Source organism: Sminthopsis crassicaudata, chromosome 4, assembly GCF_048593235.1.
Source record: "Sminthopsis crassicaudata isolate SCR6 chromosome 4, ASM4859323v1, whole genome shotgun sequence".
In the NCBI taxonomy this organism is placed as follows: domain Eukaryota; kingdom Metazoa; phylum Chordata; class Mammalia; order Dasyuromorphia; family Dasyuridae; genus Sminthopsis; species Sminthopsis crassicaudata.
Genome location: NC_133620.1, coordinates 119,745,908 through 119,766,126, shown reverse-complemented (window position 1 = coordinate 119,766,126; position 20,219 = coordinate 119,745,908). Strand labels below are relative to the sequence as shown.

Genomic DNA, 20,219 nt, shown 5'->3' with positions numbered 1-20,219 from the left:
TGGAAGTGAATAGCAGAGTGGATTCAAAATCCTATAATATGTTATTTACAAGAAACACATTTGAAACAGAGACATACATATAGAGTAAGGGTAAAAGGCTGGAGCAGAATTTATTATGCTTTAATTTTATAAAAAATCAGAGGTTGATTCAATTCTGATCTCAGATGAAGCAAAAGTAAAAATAGATAAATGGTAATATTGATACTAAATGTATGTGCACCAAGTGGGTTAGCATCCAAATTCTTAAAGTTAATTAAGCTAGTTATAAGAAGAAATTGCAAAACTATACTAATGGAGGACCTCAAAGCCCCCCCTCTCAAAATTAGATAAATCTAACCACAAAATAAACAAGAAAAAAACTAGGGAGGTTGATAGAATCTTAGAAAACTTAGATATGATAGACCTCTGGAGAAAATTGAATAGGGATAGAAAGGAATATATCTTTTTTTTTTCTCAGCAGTATATGGCACCTACATCAAAACTGGCCATGTATTAGGGCATAAAAACTTCACAATCAGTTGCAGAAAGACAGAAATAGTAAATGCTTCCTTTTCAGATCACAATACAATAAAAATTACATTCCATAAAAGGCCAGTGAAAGATAGACTAAAGATTGATTGAAAATTAAATCTAGTTCTAGAGAATAAGTGGATCAAATAACAAGTCATAGAAACAATCAATAATTTCATCCAAGATAATGACTATAATGAGACAATAAACCAAAATTTATCAGATGCAGCCAAAGCAGGTCTTAGAGGAAGTTTTATATATCTGAATAGTTACATGAATAACAATATAGAAAGAGAGCAATGTATTGGGCATGCAACTAAAAAAATTAGGAAAAGAACAAATTTAAAAACCCCAATTAAATACCAAATTAGAAATTGTGAACCTCAAAGAAGAGATAAATAAAATTGAAACTAAGAAAACTATTAAATAATTAATAAAACTAAGAGTTGGTTTTATGAAAAAAATATGAAATAGGTAAACCTTTGGTTAATTTGGATAGAAAAAGGGGGAAATAACCAAATTATTAGTATCAAAAATAAAAAATGAATTTACTACCAATGAAGAAGAAATTAAAGCAATCATTAGAATCTATTTTGGTCAATTGTATGCCAACATATCTGATAATCTAATTGAAATGGATGAATTTTTTTTTAAATATAAAAGGATCATCCAGTAAGAAAGCTAGGATTTGAGCAAAATCCTCTAATTCTAAATCCTATACTGTCTATTACAGCACAGTGTCTCCACATTTTTCACTTAAGTACTATTCTCTCCCTTTGTATGGTTACAACTCCAGTCTCCAATCACCTTCCACTTGGACTATTTCAATAAAAGGCCAGTGAACAATTTCCTAACTAACTTTAAATTTCTTCCCACTTCAACCCATTCTCTACACAGCTGCCAAAATGATTTTTTCCTAAAGAACTACACAAGTCTGACTAAATCACCACTACCCCAACTCAAATTCCAATGACTCCTTATTATACTTAGGATCAAATATGAATTTCTTCATCTGACATTTAAAGCTCTTCCCAATCTTGTTCTAAATGGAACCGAATTACCTTTCCATCCTAATTCAATATCACTATTCTCCCCACTCTATGGGCTCCCCAAACTAAACTTTTAGCTATTCCCAAGGCTTAGCACTACTATGCCTGGAATGCAGAAGGCATATATAACAAGTGTGAATTTACTATTTCTCACACGCAATACTCAGTCTCTCATTTCTGTGTCTTTGCATTTGCTATATTTCATGTCTGAACCAACTTCATCCTTGCTTGTGATCTTCAGAATTCCTGGTTTCTTTTGAGGGTCAACTACAGGGCTACCTTCTGCATGAAGTTTTTTTCACTCCCTCCAACTTACTATCTACCCCACAATAGGTTTACTTTGCAACTGTTTGAATATTTTTTTATTTACATGTCATATATATGTACATATATATTTTATAATATATATAATATATAGGCATATAATATGTGTCTGATATATATGCATTTATGTGTGAGTATGTGTACATAAATAACATCTTTGTCAGAACATATATTATACTATAATAAGTATCTGTTATCTTCCCTATTGAAGTGGGAGATTTTTTTAGATCAGGAACGGCTTAGTTATTTTTGTATCCCAGCATGTATTACAGTGCCAAGGCAATACTAGAGAATTAATAAATAGGTTTTTTGTTGTTTTTAAAATGAGATAAAGGAAGGAAAGGGAGAAGAGGAGGAGAAAAAAGGAGAAGGAAAAAAACCCTTTAATGTCTTACTGATCATCTATGGCAGAATCATGAGAAAACATGGTTAACTATATATACTTTATGAAAGATAATGACCTTCATTAAAATAAGTTGTCCCATGAGTGGAACATTTAGATTTGAAAAATAGTGATGGAAATTATGCCAAATCTAATTTGCAGATGAAGGAATTTTTTAATTTAATTTTTCTTTAAATGCAAAAGACCTCAGCCTAACTATTTAAAGTATTAATAATGATGACAATAGCTAAAACTTTTGTAGAATTTTAAGGTTTGAAATTGCTTTATAAACATTGTTTCATTTGATCCTCACAACTACCTTATAAGCTAGGTGAATTTTTATCTATATTTTACTACCAAATGCTCAATTCTTTGCCCAATTACATATCCATAAACAGATTTAGCTTTTTCTTTTCTTCCTTCCACAATGCATACATGCTGGCACTCCCATATTCAATATACAAGTGTACCTTTCATCCTTTTTATACTTCAAGCATTTTCCTGAAACCACAATTCTTCAGTATTAGATGTATTCAATAGACTCTAGTAAGTATTTTATCTCATAAGAGATTCTGCCAATTTTTTTAAGAAAAATTCTTCTAAAATTATAAGTTTTTATTAGAATTCTTCATGATATCACTCTAGCTTCCAGATTATTCAAAGGCCTTCTTTCTAAATTTATTTAAAACTCTGAAAGTGGAAGCTATTTGTTAAAACAAAGGATTTATTAAATATCAAACTCCCTTTAAAAAAAGTGACTAAGAATGTCCTCATGGGATTCATATAATTCATTTTAGTTTCTATTGACTTATAGATACCATAAGTTTTTTATACAAATTAAATTACTTCAATGTAACTATGTCTAATGTCATAAATATAATCCTAAAAAGTAGCAATGACAGTTTTATATAATCCAGGATTTTTCTTTATTTCACCAAATATTTAACAAAGCATCCAATATAGCCAACGAAACGTGACTTTTTTTAATTCAAGTTTTTTAAAAAATCTCCACAGACAGAAAATGTAATTTTATAAACCTAATGCAAACCAAGTTTTAGGGTTTTTTACTTTTGGATTCACTTCTAAGAACACCAGCTTAAAGGCAATAACTTGCACATAGCCTGATAGAATGCCCTACTTTCAAATTTTAAGGCAGAAGATATAAATCTTCTTGTCTCCCAAAATATACTTTTTTGACTGGATTTTAAAGAATATCTGCAATATATTTAAAGAATATTTTAAAGAATCTGAACCAATTGAAGCACTAACTTCTTGGTGTTGTTATTGTTCATTTTAGTTGTGTCTGATTCTTTATAATCTCATTTGGGGTTTTCTTGGCAAAAATACTGGAGTTGTTTGCTACTTCTGAGACAGAGTTAAATGACTTGTCCAGGATCACATAGTTAATTCATTTCTGAGGCCAGATTTGAACTCAGATCAACATTCTTGATTTCAGGCCTGGTTCTCTCTCCGGTGTGCCTCTAGCTACTAACTTTTAAATATAACTGTCTGAAATCAACAAATCTTAGGAGATACCACTGATAAATTCTGATTACCAAAAAGCTAAAATACTATTTGCTCTTACCTCAATGTTCTTATATCCCACAATTTTATTGCATCGCCAATTGCTGTTGTTAGGAAAAGATTATAATTCTCAAATGGTTGTGCAGCAAATGCTGATCCCTACAGTATGGAAAACAAAAGACATATATTTTTTTCAAAGTTGACCTTAACTTGGTTCAAAGCCTGAATCAGCTAAATATGTGTCCTTAGATGAGTGACAAACCCTCTTAATCTCAATTTGCTTATCCAAATAATGAGAAGAATGGAGTAAGATGATCTCTGAGGTCTCTTCTTGCTCTCTATTTCTGATTTGAATTTAACATTATTTGAAGGCCTCTTCCCCACAATCTTAGTTGAGGACCTTATCACATGGAAGTGACCCTAGGTCCTCAAATTCTTTAGCCATGGCAACCATAAAAGAGAGCAAAAATGTGTTGCAATTTTTATTATTGGAAGAACTATCAACATGGATGAAACAATATATTCATTTGACTATGGAATATCCAAGTATTATTAGAAGTAACAATATTATTATATTTCCTTCTCCATTTTTACTTCATCTATTTTTACTAGATAAAATGGATCCAGTACTTTTTCCCTTAATATCATATGGTACTACTGCTCTGCTTCCCTATATACCACCTAAAGCTGAATATTATTTCTTACTAATAAAAATAGTTCCTATTCTATCAATAACATTGTTTTCTTTGTGTAGTTATAAATATCAAGTGGAACAATTTTCTTAAGTATTCAAATTGTTATTTCAGATATTTATTCAACAAAAGATTTATATTTTGGATTCATGTAAAAATGAATGCTTTCAATTGGTTATATGTTATGAAAAGCTATAATATTTTGACATGGTATTTAATGTTAGAAATAATTATTTCAAATTGTAAATGATGTGCAAAGCAGAATGCTTGTGATTGTAAGAAAAATATTAAAATTATTTTTAAAAATTAGAATTATATTCATTATTTACTTTCTAAAACAAAATTTGATATGCAGTGTCAGGTGATTTTGCTTTGTTGCTCCAGGACACTGTTCATATGTTTAAGATTAAAAATTCTGTGAGCCAGTTGGAATACTAGTTGATGCATATATCATTTTACCTATATAATATGTTGGGTTTTTTATCCTTTGTTTTTGAAGACATCATGGGGTGATGACTTGCATGTGAATTGGAGTTTCACTAAATCATTAACCCCTCTCTCTTCAAGAATTATTAAAGTCCAATACAAGACAAAAGTCAAAATAACTAGCAATGAAATAAAATAGATGACCTTAGCATCTCTCACCAAACTCTAAGCAGCCCATAGTGCCTACTTCAGCTACCTTCATGATTACTGGAACAAATTGTTCTTATCTACCCATTCTTCTAGGAAAAGTCTTCATATGGTTGGGACAAACATCCACCTAAATCACCAATGGGTTTGAAGACTATTGTTACCCTCAAAATGGTTTAGCCTATCTGCTAAGACTATTTTACTGGGGTATAGCTGTTGTACATCCTACAGCTTCTTGGAGTCACAGGTAAGAGTTGGATAACAAGTGGATACCAAATGTGGCTTAGCAGTTCTAAGGGTTTGCCAAGCTCTTATACCAGAGCTGCTGGTCCTGCATGAACACTCACGCATCCCTTTAAAATATATGCTACATGCATGAATGGTTACATATCTCAAAAATGACTGCAAAAAATATATGCGATAGTCTAATAGTAATGTTTTTTTAATTTAATTGTGCTATTCACATGTTGTATGATTTTTGTATATTTTTATTTATCAGTAAGCATTAAGCTTACTGATGATTACCTTAATTATTATTGACCAAAAATACTGGAAATTCCAAGATATTTTGATAAAATATTGGTGTTTTCAAATTTGGGGACATCATAGAAAATTCCCAAGAAAGGGAATAGTAACCAGGCAAAAACCTGCTGGCTTGTAACCTGCATTTTCGGTGACAAGAAAACAGCAGTAACTTGTTCAGTCCTAGAAACTATGGCTTTGTTGTTCTAGTCTAATCTGTCTGCAGTCTGTCTAGTCATGAAAGAATCTACTTTTTATGAGTGAGTCATCATGCAAAGGGACTAAAATCTACATTGTTTTTTCTGTATTTGAGGGAAAGAGGAAAATATGGTTATTGTATTGCAAGTATATGGTTCTCTAGCTACTATTCCCACATACTTACGGTAACTTTATGGGATTAAATAACAGAGATCATTTTAGAGTTAGCATACTGATACATTCAAGGAAATCTATTATTGGTACATGACTAACATGGTTATTACATTTAAAAGTAATTAAAAATGACCTATTTTACATCTTACTGGAAATAAGACATTTGTGCACAATTACAGTTTATGCTTCTCATGTTCACTTCAGTCGAGACTACATGAGTAGTAAGTCCCATATGGCTATGGTTAAGATGAAAATTTTGATGTCCACTATGTAACTGGACAAATATTTAAGAGATGTTCAAAAACAAGCTATTAAAACACTAAACACAGCCTCCGTAAGCTTATATGTTTCCTTTCATTCCATTATATACCATTCAGACTTTTTATTTTCAGGAAGTCAAACAACTATTTTTCCTATAAGAAACCTCAATAATATTTTTCCTAATATATCACCCATCATCCAAGAGGCTCTACAGTGGTTCCCAAAACATTCCAAAAAAAACACTGAAAGGAAACTTGGAGTAGAGGTAGGCTCTTAGACTGACAACTGAAACACTAGCTGTTACAAAGGTATAAAGAAGAATTTTTTTAAACTAAAGTCATTCAAACATACACACCCATTAACTCCTTTAAAATAGGACATCATAAGCTATCAGAAATATCATTTACTGGATACATCCAATTTAATTTAAGGATGACAAATATGGGTTTTAATGAACACAAGACCACTATCAATGATAACTGATGAATGTCATTGAATTGGAAGATACAGAGCTCTGAAGACTTCTGGGATATTTAGTCAAGAGTAAGACTTGAGAGAGGCATCCTTATATGATGTTAAAAGTACTAATTTGAGAATAAAAGCACATGTGTTCTAGTCCCAGCTCTGTCACTAACCCTTATAACTAAAAGCAAATATATACATTTTCTAAGTCTCAGTTTACTCATCTATAAAGTTATATGAGGTTGAACTAAATGATCACTAAAGCCCTTCCTAAGATTGGAGGATTATAAAATGCAGACTATTCAATATTAATAGACAAATTAGAAAGATATTATGTGGTTTTAAAATGTAAAACCCCTATCAACTGAGAAATGACTTAACAAATTGTGGTATAAGAATATAACAATATTATTCTACCCTAAGAAATATCAAAAGTAAAGAATTCAGAGAAGCATTAGATAAATTATATAAACAAATAAGGATAGAGACAGGGAATGGATCTATGATTTTCCTGATTAGGAAATTTCCTGGGTGAGGAAATATAATATAACATAACATAATATAATATAATATAAGTTGGCACCTTCTCTATACATAGCAATTAGATTTAAATTGCCCATCTCTCTTAAGAGAGTAAGTTGTCTTTCTCAAGAGCACAAAGATATCATATGTCAAAAGCAGGACCTAAATCTATATTATCCTGATTTTGAGGATAGTTCTCTATCCAGTGAAATATACTGTAGCATATGAACTGAAACAAAGATGTAATTAGTACCAAGAAAAAAAGGACTATAGCAATGTAATTGGGGAAAAAAAACCTTAAAATTGAAAAGTGTGTAATTATAATTGTATTATAATTATAATAAGCTAAATAATTATGATGATATTTTTTGGTCTTGGTGTTAAAATACATACTCTCTCCACTTGATGGAGGCAGGAACTATGAGTGTGCATATACTATATATAGATCCTCATTTCATATACTATCAGATGTAACTGATACATTGTGGAAGGGGATTCTTGTTTTAAGGGGTAATTTACTGAAGAAAAACAAGTTATGTTCAAAAATAAAAATAATATAAAAACAAAAGATATCCACAAAAGTAAAACTTGAAATGTTACAACTACATCTGAAAACTCACAATATGGTACCTCCCTCAAAATTATAATAATGTATCCTACAGTAATTCTGTTATAATGCAGGTATTTCCTGTTTGAATTGTTACTTCATATTGTTCTTATAATGATTTTGAAATCCAATAAAAACTAAGCTTTTTCATATGAACTAGCATTTAACCATACTTCTCCAATCCTATAGTCATGTGGATGATTTTTTGAACCTATGCAGTGTTTTTCATTTATTACTACTAAATTGAATTTTATCAGATTTATCCCATAACTCTATGAGGATCTTTCTGGAACTTTATTCTGTAAACTTGTATACCTTCACCCAAATTACTTGTTTAAAAAGATGGAAAAGAGCAAAGCAATGATGAAGTCTGTGACAGTCTCTAAGAGATGCCCCTTTTATCAACCTATTCTGTTCTAGAAAGATTCTAGGAAATAGAAATGTCATTAAAGAAGTCTAAGACAGGAAGAGTAGTTATACCAGAATCAAATGAATATAGGAAAAAGTCTATGTAGTGTAATGTCCTGTTGTCTCACAATTGTAATCCTTCTCTGGGAGGAGGTTTCTTTTCTATATAATCTTTTCCTCTGTGATCAGGTTTCTTGGGAGGCTTCTGGAGCCTCCAGCCAGAGCAAAGGTAGAATCTCCAATCCTCTTCTTCCTGAATCCTGTCTCTGAATCTCCTCAAGCTTCCCTGAAGTTCTCCCAGAAAATCTTGTTCTTCTCCCAGTCTATCAATTGGAGAATGGTTGGGTAAATTATGGTATATGAATGTTATGGAATATTATTGCTCTGTAAGAAATGACCAGCAGGATGAATACAGAGAGGCTTGGAGAGACTTACATCAACTGATGCTGAGTGAAACAAGCAGAACTAGGAGATCATTATACACTTCAACAATGATACTGTATGAGGATGTATTCTGATGGAAGTGGAAATCTTCAACATAGAGAAGAGCTAATCCAATTCCAATTGATCAATGATGGACAGAATCAGCTACATCCAGAAAAGGAACACTGGGAAATGAGTGTAAACTGTGAGCATTTTTTGTTTTTCTCCCTAGGTTATTTTTACTTTCCAAATCCAATTCTTCCTTTGCAACAACAACAATAACAAAATTCGGTTCTGTACATATATATTGTATGTAGGTTATACTATAAATTACTTAATATGTATGGGAAAGCCTGCCATCTAGGGGAGGGGGTGGAGGGAAGGAGGGGAAAATTCGGAACAGAAGGGAGTACAAGAGATAATGTTGTAAAAAATTACCTATGCATATGTACTGTCAAAAAATGTTATAATTATAAAATTATTTTTTTTAAAAATTCAAATAAATAAATAAATAAAAGTTTATTAGGACTTACAAAAAAAAAATCAAGCTTCAATTCCCTTTTTTAATTTTTACATTACTGTCTTTGTAGAACTTGCCATGTTTTCCATTTTTCTGTTGTTCTTCATTCCCAGAAATATCAATCCATGAAGATGAGAAGGATAGAAGTATTGCCTGATAGAAATCTCCTTTTATCTCATATACTGTGGTCCAATCATTCTTTCCAATTTGCCATGCAATCTTGCCTCTGGATCTATGCCCTCCAAATTTTTAATGTTCTGGTTGTCCCAAAGAGTTCCAATTTCCCTTCTCCCAAAACAATATATCATTCACAGAACCACAACATGTTATGAAGAGAGAAATCTTTCTGTGCACAAACTTCCTGAAAATTAAGACACATTTTAAAGTCTCAATCTCCCATTATATGGCATAATTTTTCCCCATGGAAGTAAGTTTTCCCTGGTTCTGAAACATTCCTATTCTTTTCCCCTATTTCACTCTCTCCCTTTGCCACATTTCCCACTTTGTTGTAACCCTACATTGATGAGAGACTACAGGAGTTGTTTTTCTTTCATAACCTGGATTTACCTCCTCTCTCCTCTTTTATATTCCTTCCCATTCTGCAATTTATTCTCTTAAAATATGCTGATTTACTTGTAAAGTTAGTGGAAGCAGGGGAAAAAAAGGGAACTTTGCATACTTTAGTTTATGACAATTCAGGCCAAACCTTCCATCATCACACATATTCTATTTCTTTAAATTCTACTCTTACACTTATCACCTATGTATTTTTAAAAAGATTAGAAATGACCTAATGTTCCCACTATTGTGGCTCAACTCACCAAACATCTTTTTGCTTTTTTTTTTTTAAATAGACTAGAATATGGAATAATTTGTACCATTAGTTATTCTTTCCTTGATGGTTGTACTTATTTACATGTACATTGCTTTTGCATTTCATTTACATTTTGTTTGCAAAATAATAATCTGGACATAGTTTTGTTTAGAGTTTGTTTTTAATCAGGTTTTTTTTCTGCTTCAAATGACCGCTTTTATTGAATGCCCATTTTTCCACTGGTAAGTACAAAATATGTTATGTTGTGCTATTTTGTTTTGGAGGAATAAATTATCCCTTTCCTTTCTGCAATTTTTGTGGCTACAGATTAGTCGTTTTACCTGGTTTCTTTTCCTTTACATTCACCAGTCCTACCCACACTGCAAACTTAGATTTTTATCCTCAATTTCTCAATATTTCTCACTTTCAAAATCCTATCAAGTCTTATCAAGTCTCCCAATAAGCTCTCTCACAGATGTTCCATTCTCTCCTCTGACACTGTAATTTGGACCCTAGTTCAGGCCCTCATAATCTTATGTCTGAATTTTGCAAGCTATTTCAGCATCACAAGTCTCTCTCCATGCCAATGCATTCTCCACTCAGCTGTTTAAGTGATTTTCTAAAATATAGGTCTGACCTTATCATTAATCTATTCTATATACTCCAATAGCTCCCTATAACCACCAGGACTGAATGCAAAATTGTCTCATGGCTCCTTCCAACTTTTCCAGGATTCTTTTACCTTACTCACTTCCATCTATTCTTCTATTTGGAGACATTGTCCTTTTATTGTTTCTTTCACAAGACTTATTTTGTTTCTCTCTTCTATGCCAAGGACAATAGTCTTTGTATTAGGAAGAACACACTAAATATTGGAAATAATAAATGATATTCAAGAGAAGCAAGTATAAGAAGAGCATTTAGCTGTCTTTGATGAATTCCAGCCACTTGATTCAAATGAGCTGCTACTGAACTTAGTAGAACACAAAAATGCTCCAGATATAATTTATCTAAATTATAGCAAAAATTTTGATAAAGAACATTATGTTAGCCCTTTGGAAATAATAGAAAAATGGATACTAGTTGATAAGATAGTTATATGGATGTGAAACTGATTAAATATCATAATTAGGTAAATTGATATAAATTTATATTTGAATAGTACTTTTTTAGGTATACAGTTCTACAAGTTTATAAATTAAACTAAACATCTGAAAAAGTACTTACTTTATTTTGGCAGACCTGATGGGCTGATCTTGAATGAATATCTGGGATCACTGCTGCACTGCAATCTACATTAAGATCAAAAATTTCCAATCCCCTGTTACTCCCAGTTGTTAGAACAATATCTGCAATACTCTGAGTTAAGGTTAATTTACAAAATGGTAGTTCTTGAGATAGGAGAGCTCTTTAAGACCTTATCAATAAAAGGAATAACAGAGGATGGAAGAAGACATATGCATGAGATGTTTTAAAGTAGAAATAGAAAGAATAATAATTCAGAATATTTTGGTTTATATTAATGATATTATCTTTCAGAACGAAAGAACAACAGAGGAAAACTACTATTCTCTTGTTGATTCTGACCATCATCTGGAAATAGCCTGAATCACCTTGCTGTTGAACAGAGAGACTCTGTATATAATTATTTATAATAAGATGTCAATTCTGATAATATGCACTTTTCCTAACATAGTAACACTAAATTTGTAGCTGATAGTGGATGCAGACATTCTGGCACAAAGTTTTTCCAACACCTTTATTTTCTTACTAAGGCACATTACTGATTTTGAAAGCTTGTCTTAGAAACCAAAGGACTTGTTCTAGGCTATGGGAGCATAATTGCAACATAAAACTTTAAGTTTTAAAAGCATATGATGAAAATATGCAACAAATGTACAGGGAGCTCTTTATAGCATTTATTTAACTTAAACACTTAAATAAGCTATTTACAAATAGCAAAAGATAGGAAATGAGAAGCAATATATTCATAATTTATAAAATAAGTATATAGAGTGCACAAAGCTCTTTACAACAGTAAGGTAACTTAACCAGTGAAGCACCTCATAGGATACCAGCAAACTTGTGTGCATTTTTTTCTCAAATGAACCTAACTCCTAAAGGAACACTGAAGTATGCATAGTTCTTTCTATACACTTATTAAGTGTAGGCACTTAAATCTCTGGGTGCAGATGGCTACCAAACTGTGCATACTCTTTGATCTAGTGGTATGTCTAGTGGGCCTGTATTCCAAAGGGAACCACATGTGCAAAAATGTTTGTGGCAGCTCTTTTTGTAGTGGCAAGGAACTGGAAACTGAGTGGATGCCCATCAATTGGAGAATGTCTGAATAAGTTATGGTATATGAATGTGATAAAATATTATTGTTCTATAAGAAATGATCAGTAGGACAATTTCAAAAAGAGCCTGGAGAGACTTATATGAACTGAAGCTGATTGAAGTGAGTAGAACCACGCAAACATTGTACACAGCAATGACAAGATTATGTGATGATAAATTCTGACATACATGGATCTTTTAAACTGTGAGGTAATTCAGGCCAGTTCCAATGGTCTTGTGATGGAGAGAGCCATCTGTACCCAGAGAGAGGAGTATGGGGATTGAGTGTGGATCACCAAATAGTATTTTCACTTTTGTTGTTGCTTGCACTTTGTTTTATTTCTCTTTTTTTTTCCATTTTGATCTGATTTTTCTCATGCAGCATGATAATTGTGGAAATATGTATAGAAAAACCACATATTTTTAACATATATTGTATTACTTGCCAAAGAGGGGAGGGGTGAGGAGAAGGGAGGGAGAAAAAAAATTGGAAAGGTTTTTCAAGAGTGAATATTGAAAATTATCAATGCATGTGTTTTGAAAATAAAAGGCTTTATTTAAAAAGATAACTGTACTTAAATGTAAAAAAGAATTATATACAGAAAAAAAAAGTATTTTCTGCAATCTCTAGAAAAAAATAAGTTTTTGGCGGTTATGAAAATGTTATTTTCCATAGGTTCAATGCACCAACATTTGCATTTTTTTATTTTTGCATCATTTTCTATTAATATTACACCTGCAAAAGTTGAAGATTGACCATATAGGGAAGCTAACAAGTGGATTTGTTGAATGATCTGCCATGCCTGATAGTCATTAAAAAGCAAGCAAGCTAATTTTTCAGAAAACTCTTATGGGGAGTCATTTTTATCAGCTAAAAAGGAGTAATCACTGGCAATCAAAATTGAGCCACTTATGAAGGAAGAATCCAGATCAGGAGTGTGAATTGCTCAATGCCTTTTCCCTTGTGTCTCTTAAAAAATGCCACTTATAGGGGAAACAACAGCTCTCTAACATCTACTCTCAGGAGCAATAGCAATTTGCAATTAACAACTTTCATAGTAGGCAATGCTGCACGTAGCAGAAAGTAAGTTCTCAGAAATATTTGAGGAGCAGCATAAACTATGGAGAGAAGACAAGAGTTATTAGTTCCAGGAACCTAGTGAAGCAATAGCCCAAGCAGAAACATTTCACAAAATGGCAGGAGAATAAGGACAGCATGAAATAACTCTGGGCCCTACAGTGTACAAGGAATAAGCTGCTATGGTTAGATTCATTACACACACACACACACACACACACACACACACACACACACACACACACACACACACACACATACATAATGCCTTTTTATTAAATGTGTTCTTTTGATCTAAACATGTCAACTGACAATAAAAATTAAAAAAAAAACAATGGAAGCTCATAAATTATATTTTTTAGATGAGATTCACAGTTCCCTGAATTTGGGATAATTGTTCCCTTGGTTGGTATAACCTGTGAGTATCAGTTTAGAACTGATTCCCCAGACAAAGGGGTGCTACCCAAAAATTAAAAGCCTGCAGAACAAGTGACTATAAATTTGAAAAATATAGAATGGAATGCTCCAGAGATCTATGCATGATCCTGGGCTATTTAATATTTTCAAAAATGACTTAAGGTTATGTATCAAGCTTGTCATACTTAATGACAAAATAATGATGCAAAATATGTAAATACTGAGTTAAAACATTGGACCAAAAACCTTATTTATATCATGGCATAAGCAGATCCAGGAAAGGAGTCTTAATTTTTAAAGTGAGGGAATTAGAATGGATAATCTTAATTGTCCTTTATGATCCTGTTATCCTAAACTGAAGATGTTTCGCCTGGAAAAGAAATTAATGAGTGCCTAACAATTCAAGTATTTGAAAGACTTGTCATTTAAAAGATGATTTAGATTTATTCTGCTTAACTAGTAGCAATTAATAGAAGCTAATTTAAGGAAAACAAATTTAATGTAAAGAAAATCTTCTTAACAATTAGAATTTTCCAAAAGTGGAATAGGTGGTTACATTGGTGGTTAAATATTTCCCCTCACTAGAAGTCTTTAAACAAAGGTAGCATAAACATTTGCAGGCAGCTAAGGATAATACACTGCACACAAAGTCTAGAAGACCTGAGTTCAAATCCAGCCTTAGATATTTACTAGTTGTGTGACCTGGGGCAAATCACTAAGCCTGCCTGCCTCTGTTTCTTCAACTGTAAAATGGGGATTAAAATAATATCTACCTCACAGGATTCTTGTGAGGATCAAATGGGATGATATTTTAAGGCATTTAGCAGAGTGCTTGGCACATAGCAGATGCTTAATAAATGGTTGTTCCCTTCCCTTGTTCCTTTCTCCCTCACATTGTAAAGGAATTCTTGATCAAGTTTACAACAAACTTAATGGGCTGAGTCCAGTCAAAATTGGAGATTTTGAGATTCATTAGGGATTTCTATCTATATCCTTTTATAAATTTGACTTATAGCATCCATTCATCCATAAAGGATCCTCTAAATATTCTAGATGCCATCCTCTGGTCCATTTAGTATTCAGGGGATACCAATGCAAAAATAGGTCTTTCTATTTCCATCCCTCCCATTTGCTATGCAGTTGGCCTTATTCCTTTTATAGTCATATATGTCTTTGAGAATATATTTTTCAATACTTCTCACATGGTCTTTTTTGACCATAGTGGCTATGAAACTAATCCATTACCGTTATAAAAAAAAAAAAAGAAAAGAAAAGAAATGACCCCTGATCAATGTTGGATAGAATTTTTGGAGTCAGTAGAATGGATTTAATAATTATTCCTACCCAACTATGACTTCAGTCGAAAAACTAAGCTTGAAACCCTAGAAGAAAACCCAAAAAGCTAGAAGCATATATATACATAATTCAAGGATACAGGAATAGAAATCATTTATGGCTGAAAGACTGGTAATCTCTACAGCTGATGTCATAGAAAATGTCTTGACAATTTTGGATTTGTACTTTTGTTTATATCTGCAAAAGAAAATAGTATTTCCAGTTAACCCATAGTATTGATACCCTTCCATTAAGTCCAGATCCCAATGGTTATACATGACTTTAATATAACTACAAAGGCTACTACTATTCATCACCAAATAGATAGTAGCAAATGCTAGACTGCTTTTCTTATTTGTTGGAAAGATTACTGAGTTACAGATACCAAAAACATGTACTAAATTGAAATAGAATACCAGAAGGGAAGTTTCACACTTCTAAGCACAGCAACATAAGTGAGAAATTTTATTCTTTGGTTACAGTGCCATTAGTGGCTTCATTGGCCAAGAAAGGAACATCTGAGGAAGAGCAACCATACTTCCTGTGTCAATCTTATTTTTAGACCACACATATTTTCATACTTCAAGGATCTATAATTTTAATTGTGTGGACACAAACAATTGAAATATAACCCCTCTTGAATGTTAATAACTTCATTACTTTGAATATGATGAAAAATTTGATCAGCTAATGATCAATTTTCTTTCACTTAATTTATCCATTTAGCAGATTTGTTAATCACCTATGATATTCCATACACTATGCCTAGTTTGGGGGATAAAAAGACAAAGCAAAAGTGCCCATGTTATGAAGGATCTTAATATTTTGGGGATAGATTTGAGAGTGTGGTCAATTGAATGTAGAAAATTAAATACAAAATATGTAAGAAAGTTAAATACAAAACATGTAGGAACACAAGGCAATGTAGGAAGCTCAGAGTTTAAGTGGTTTGTCTATGGTCACACAACTTTAAAATGCCACAGACAATTTAAGTCGCAGTTTTCCTAAGTCTAAGAAGAGCATTCTTTATAACATTCTACCTCTGAAAGTAAATCAGAAACTTTTATTATAGAGTATAATGACTACATGGCTGTAGAGAAGTCACTGAAAATGGATCATGAAAGTTGAGTTACTGTCAGGCATCTATTGAAAACTGAAAATAGCTAAAATTATATTTTTGCTGTAATAGGATTTATTTGCTAAAATTCATTATGTCTAGTTTATAAAAGCTAGATATGAGAGACAGCTGACAGTGGAGAGAGATGGCCTCATAGCAAAAAAAAAAAAAAAATCAATATTCAAATATCACATTTTATACATGCTGGCAGTGTAATCTTGAACAAGCCATTTAATCTGCAAATATCTCTGCTGCCTGATGCACTCCCTCCAAAATCATAAAGTGCAGAAAAAATGCCAACCTGCATTAATAGAGGAAATGTCCTCTGCCAGGAATTCCCACAACCAATTAAATCGGTCTCATCTTTCTGAAATAAAAAACTACCCAGCTTATATTAACTGAATTACCAGATCAAATTTACCCACATAAAATATTAGGGAAGTAGGGAATATTAGAGAAATCGAGGTATATGAGAAAAATAAAATTTATCACAATAACTAGTGGTTATTTGGGTCAAATAATTTTTTTTTAAAAAGATAAAGAGAACAATAGGAAAATTGGAGGGAAAGAAAGCAAAGGAAAGAGACAGAAACAAAATAAAAGGATAAATATGGAAGCAGGATTCATTAATCAGTTAGATATAGTTAAAAATGTATGAAAAATAATTTTGCCTACCTTTTGAGTTCATCTTTTTGTGTGCTAATATGATATTTTAATAGGTGAAATTCAGATCCAGAGGATAGCAATATAAAAGTATCCATATAATAAAATTGTGTAACTCGTATAGGTTTGCTTAACATGTCCTTGTCCTGAAATACACAAGTTAGAATTATTTCTCAAATATAACCAAACCATTATAATAGCAACAAACATTGTTATAAATATGTGATGTTTCATTTTAATCTCCAACTTGTAATCCATCCAAGTTTATAAACATAATTTGTTGAATAAAAATTATAATATTTTCCCATAAAAAAAAATATGTAATTCTTACTACTACTACTGCTAAAAATAAATGTTTTCATTTTCAGGCTTTTCTGTTGTCTAATATAAGAAACTTCACAATGAAGTATTTGCTGTGAAATAAGCATTTCTTTAAAACTAATTCAAATTTTTGTTTGTTTATTACTCTTTCTTCCCCTTTTTTGCATTTAGTCTACTAAAAAGTAAATGTGAAATCACCTTTAAATTTCTTACTCTTTTTTATGTCCTTTATTTTCTGAAACACTTTCCCTGGCTCTTTTTATATCATAAAAAAGGGTTGATTTCTTATTATTACCTTGAAAGATGACTGCCACACTAATATTGGACAAAACACTTTATCATCCATTATTCTGATACTTTGGTTCAAAATCTGAATATCATTCATCTGTTTCTTTATTTTCTACAGCTATATTTTACATGGCCACCTTCAATTTTCTCTAAAAAAGTACTTTTCTTTATATAATGTGCTAAATTCATATAACTTTTTCTTCACTATTAACATTTCCTCAAATATAAAATGGTATTACAATACCAGACATAGAAAAACAAATTCACTTATATTATTATTAACACAAATTATTCCCTCCCCAACTTGTTCCAATTATTTTGTCAATTTCGGTTTATAAATTAGTAATTCATAGATATAGCTACTTCAATGTGTAGAACATAAGCATGAATGAGTAAATATTTAAATTAAACAACAAATTTTCAATGCATGCAAACAAATCCTAGTGCACTCTTTTTTTTAATCTTCTAATAGATTAAAAATTATGTAACAACTAAACAGCATTTTAACTTGGAAGTGTTTGTAACAGTTGAGAGTTTTAGGGTCACAAAACTTTTCCTTTCGAAAGATAGAATGTATTAGATATGAATAATTCATTACCAGAAATACTGTAGATTCTGTAGTGCTAACAGACCAGATTCTCAATGTTTTGTCTTCTGAAGCAGAAACTAACCATTTCCTGTTATGACTCCAGCCAACTGAAGTCACTGCTCCATTATGACCTTAAATGAAAAACACAGCACAAAAACATCTTAACACAATTTTTGACATCTAGACTTTATAACAAGAGAGTCCCAGTTTGCCTAGAATTTTTATGTAATGCACTAAAAATTTCATTGTCAATTGACAAATAATGAAGTTAGAGGCACTTTCTGTCAATTGTCTAGGACACTTTAGTGAAACACATAAAACTTTAGAGATTCATAGATAATATGTTATAGTAAATGACCATAGTAATTTAGTGTTTGATAAACCCAAAGATCCAAATTTTAGGGACAGAAACTCACTATATAGCAAAAACTAATGAAAAAAACTAGAAAAGAGCAAGACGGAAACTAGGTCTAGATCAACATCTCACATCATTATCTAGTATAAGATCAAAATGAGTACATTATTTAGACATAAAGACTGATACCATAAGCAAAAGAAGGGAGCATGGAATAGTTTACTTGTCAGCTCTATGCATAAGGGAAGAATTTAGGATCAAACAAGAAAGAGAGAATATTAGAAAATATAAAATAGATAATTGTTATTATATTAAATTAAAAAGATTTTGCACAAAGAAAACCAATACAACCAAAATTAGAAAAAAAAAGTAGAAAACTAAGGGGAAAATTTCAGCAGTTATCTCTGGAAAAGGCCTCACTTCTCATATATAGAGACTACTGAGTCAAATTTATAAGAATATTTTGTCAAGAGCATTTTGAGACAATAGTGGAGTAGGTCAGAAAACTTCAAGCTGTCCAGATTTCAACCACAAACAAGACAAAATTGAGTCTTGTAATGTAAAAGGTTAAAAACAAAGTAAGAGTTGAAGCAGAGCAGTAGTATTCCTGGGACAACTGGATAAAATCTGAACAAAGTAAAAATACCTTCAGTCTAGTTCTATTGAAACAGAAAGCACAGACCGTGGGATTAGCTGGGTTTAAAGGCAGCAACATCAGCCCTGGCCAAAGGAACTTTCACCTCTCTGATAGTATGAGGAGTTGAGTTATCTAGCCAGAGAAGACTGAAGAAGTTTTACTGATAAGGGATGTCGGGCCCCACAGTGCAACTGAAACTTAGCCCTGGGCAAAAAGAAATCAGCATACTTTTAGAAAATGCAGAAACAATGGGGAAGGAACACTACTGGCTATAGACACTTATAGGAGGATAAGTTTTTTGGTTTGGGGTTTCAGAAGAGAGAAAGAACTGAAGGAGAACCTGAAGCCAGAGGCACCATCCCCCATACCCCACAACTAGAGATGATCCACCAACAATCTGCTACAAAAAGAGCAGGCAAAGGGGAAAAAAAAAACCCAATCATAGAAAATTACTATAGGAATAAGGAAGACTGCAGTTCAACTGAGATTAAAAATATATATATATATTTATATCCCAAAAAATAAGTTCAAATGATCACCAGCTTAAGAATACATAGAACTTTTTAAAAAAATTAAATCAAATAAAAGAAATTGAAGAAAAAAAAATTTTAAAGAAAAATTCAAGAAAAGCAAGATTATGTAAAGAAAGTCAACAAAAAAAAGGAGATCCAGAATTTTAAGAAAATGATTCCTTGAAAAATAGAATTGGGACACAAGAAGCCAATAAAGTTCTAAGAAACCAAGAAATAACAAAACAAAATATAAAGAATTAAAAAATAGATATCACAGAGATATCACATAAGAAAAACAACAGATTGAGAAAAAATAGGAATAATCATACTACCTGAAAACTACAATAAAAAAAATTAATACAATAATACAAGAAATAATTAAAGAAAATTGTCCTAGACTACAGGAACAAGGGGGGAAAGTAGAATAGAATAAAATTCACCAATCACCATCTGAAAGAGATCCTAGAAGGAAATGATGTAGGATCATTATAGTTAACTTCTAAAAACCCCAGATAGGGAAATATGAGCAACAAAAAAAAATT

At 31.7% G+C, this 20,219-nt stretch overlaps 1 protein-coding gene across 3 annotated transcripts in view; it reads right to left on the bottom strand.

Annotated features, from left to right (window-relative positions):
• WDR27 (WD repeat domain 27) overlaps positions 1-20,219 on the bottom strand; it is a 241,045-nt gene that overhangs the window by 164,791 nt on the left and 56,035 nt on the right. For 2 of the 3 annotated variants that reach the window (XM_074309285.1, XM_074309287.1), the window contains exons 18-22: positions 18,183-18,304; positions 16,988-17,121; positions 15,296-15,393; positions 11,253-11,374; positions 3,851-3,948 (exon numbers count right to left, since the gene is read on the bottom strand). In XM_074309285.1, coding sequence (XP_074165386.1) covers positions 3,851-3,948; positions 11,253-11,374; positions 15,296-15,393; positions 16,988-17,121; positions 18,183-18,304 — 574 coding nt within the window. The remainder of the gene's footprint in view (positions 1-3,850; positions 3,949-11,252; positions 11,375-15,295; positions 15,394-16,987; positions 17,122-18,182; positions 18,305-20,219) is intronic. The other variant, XM_074309286.1, reaches the window with a different exon arrangement.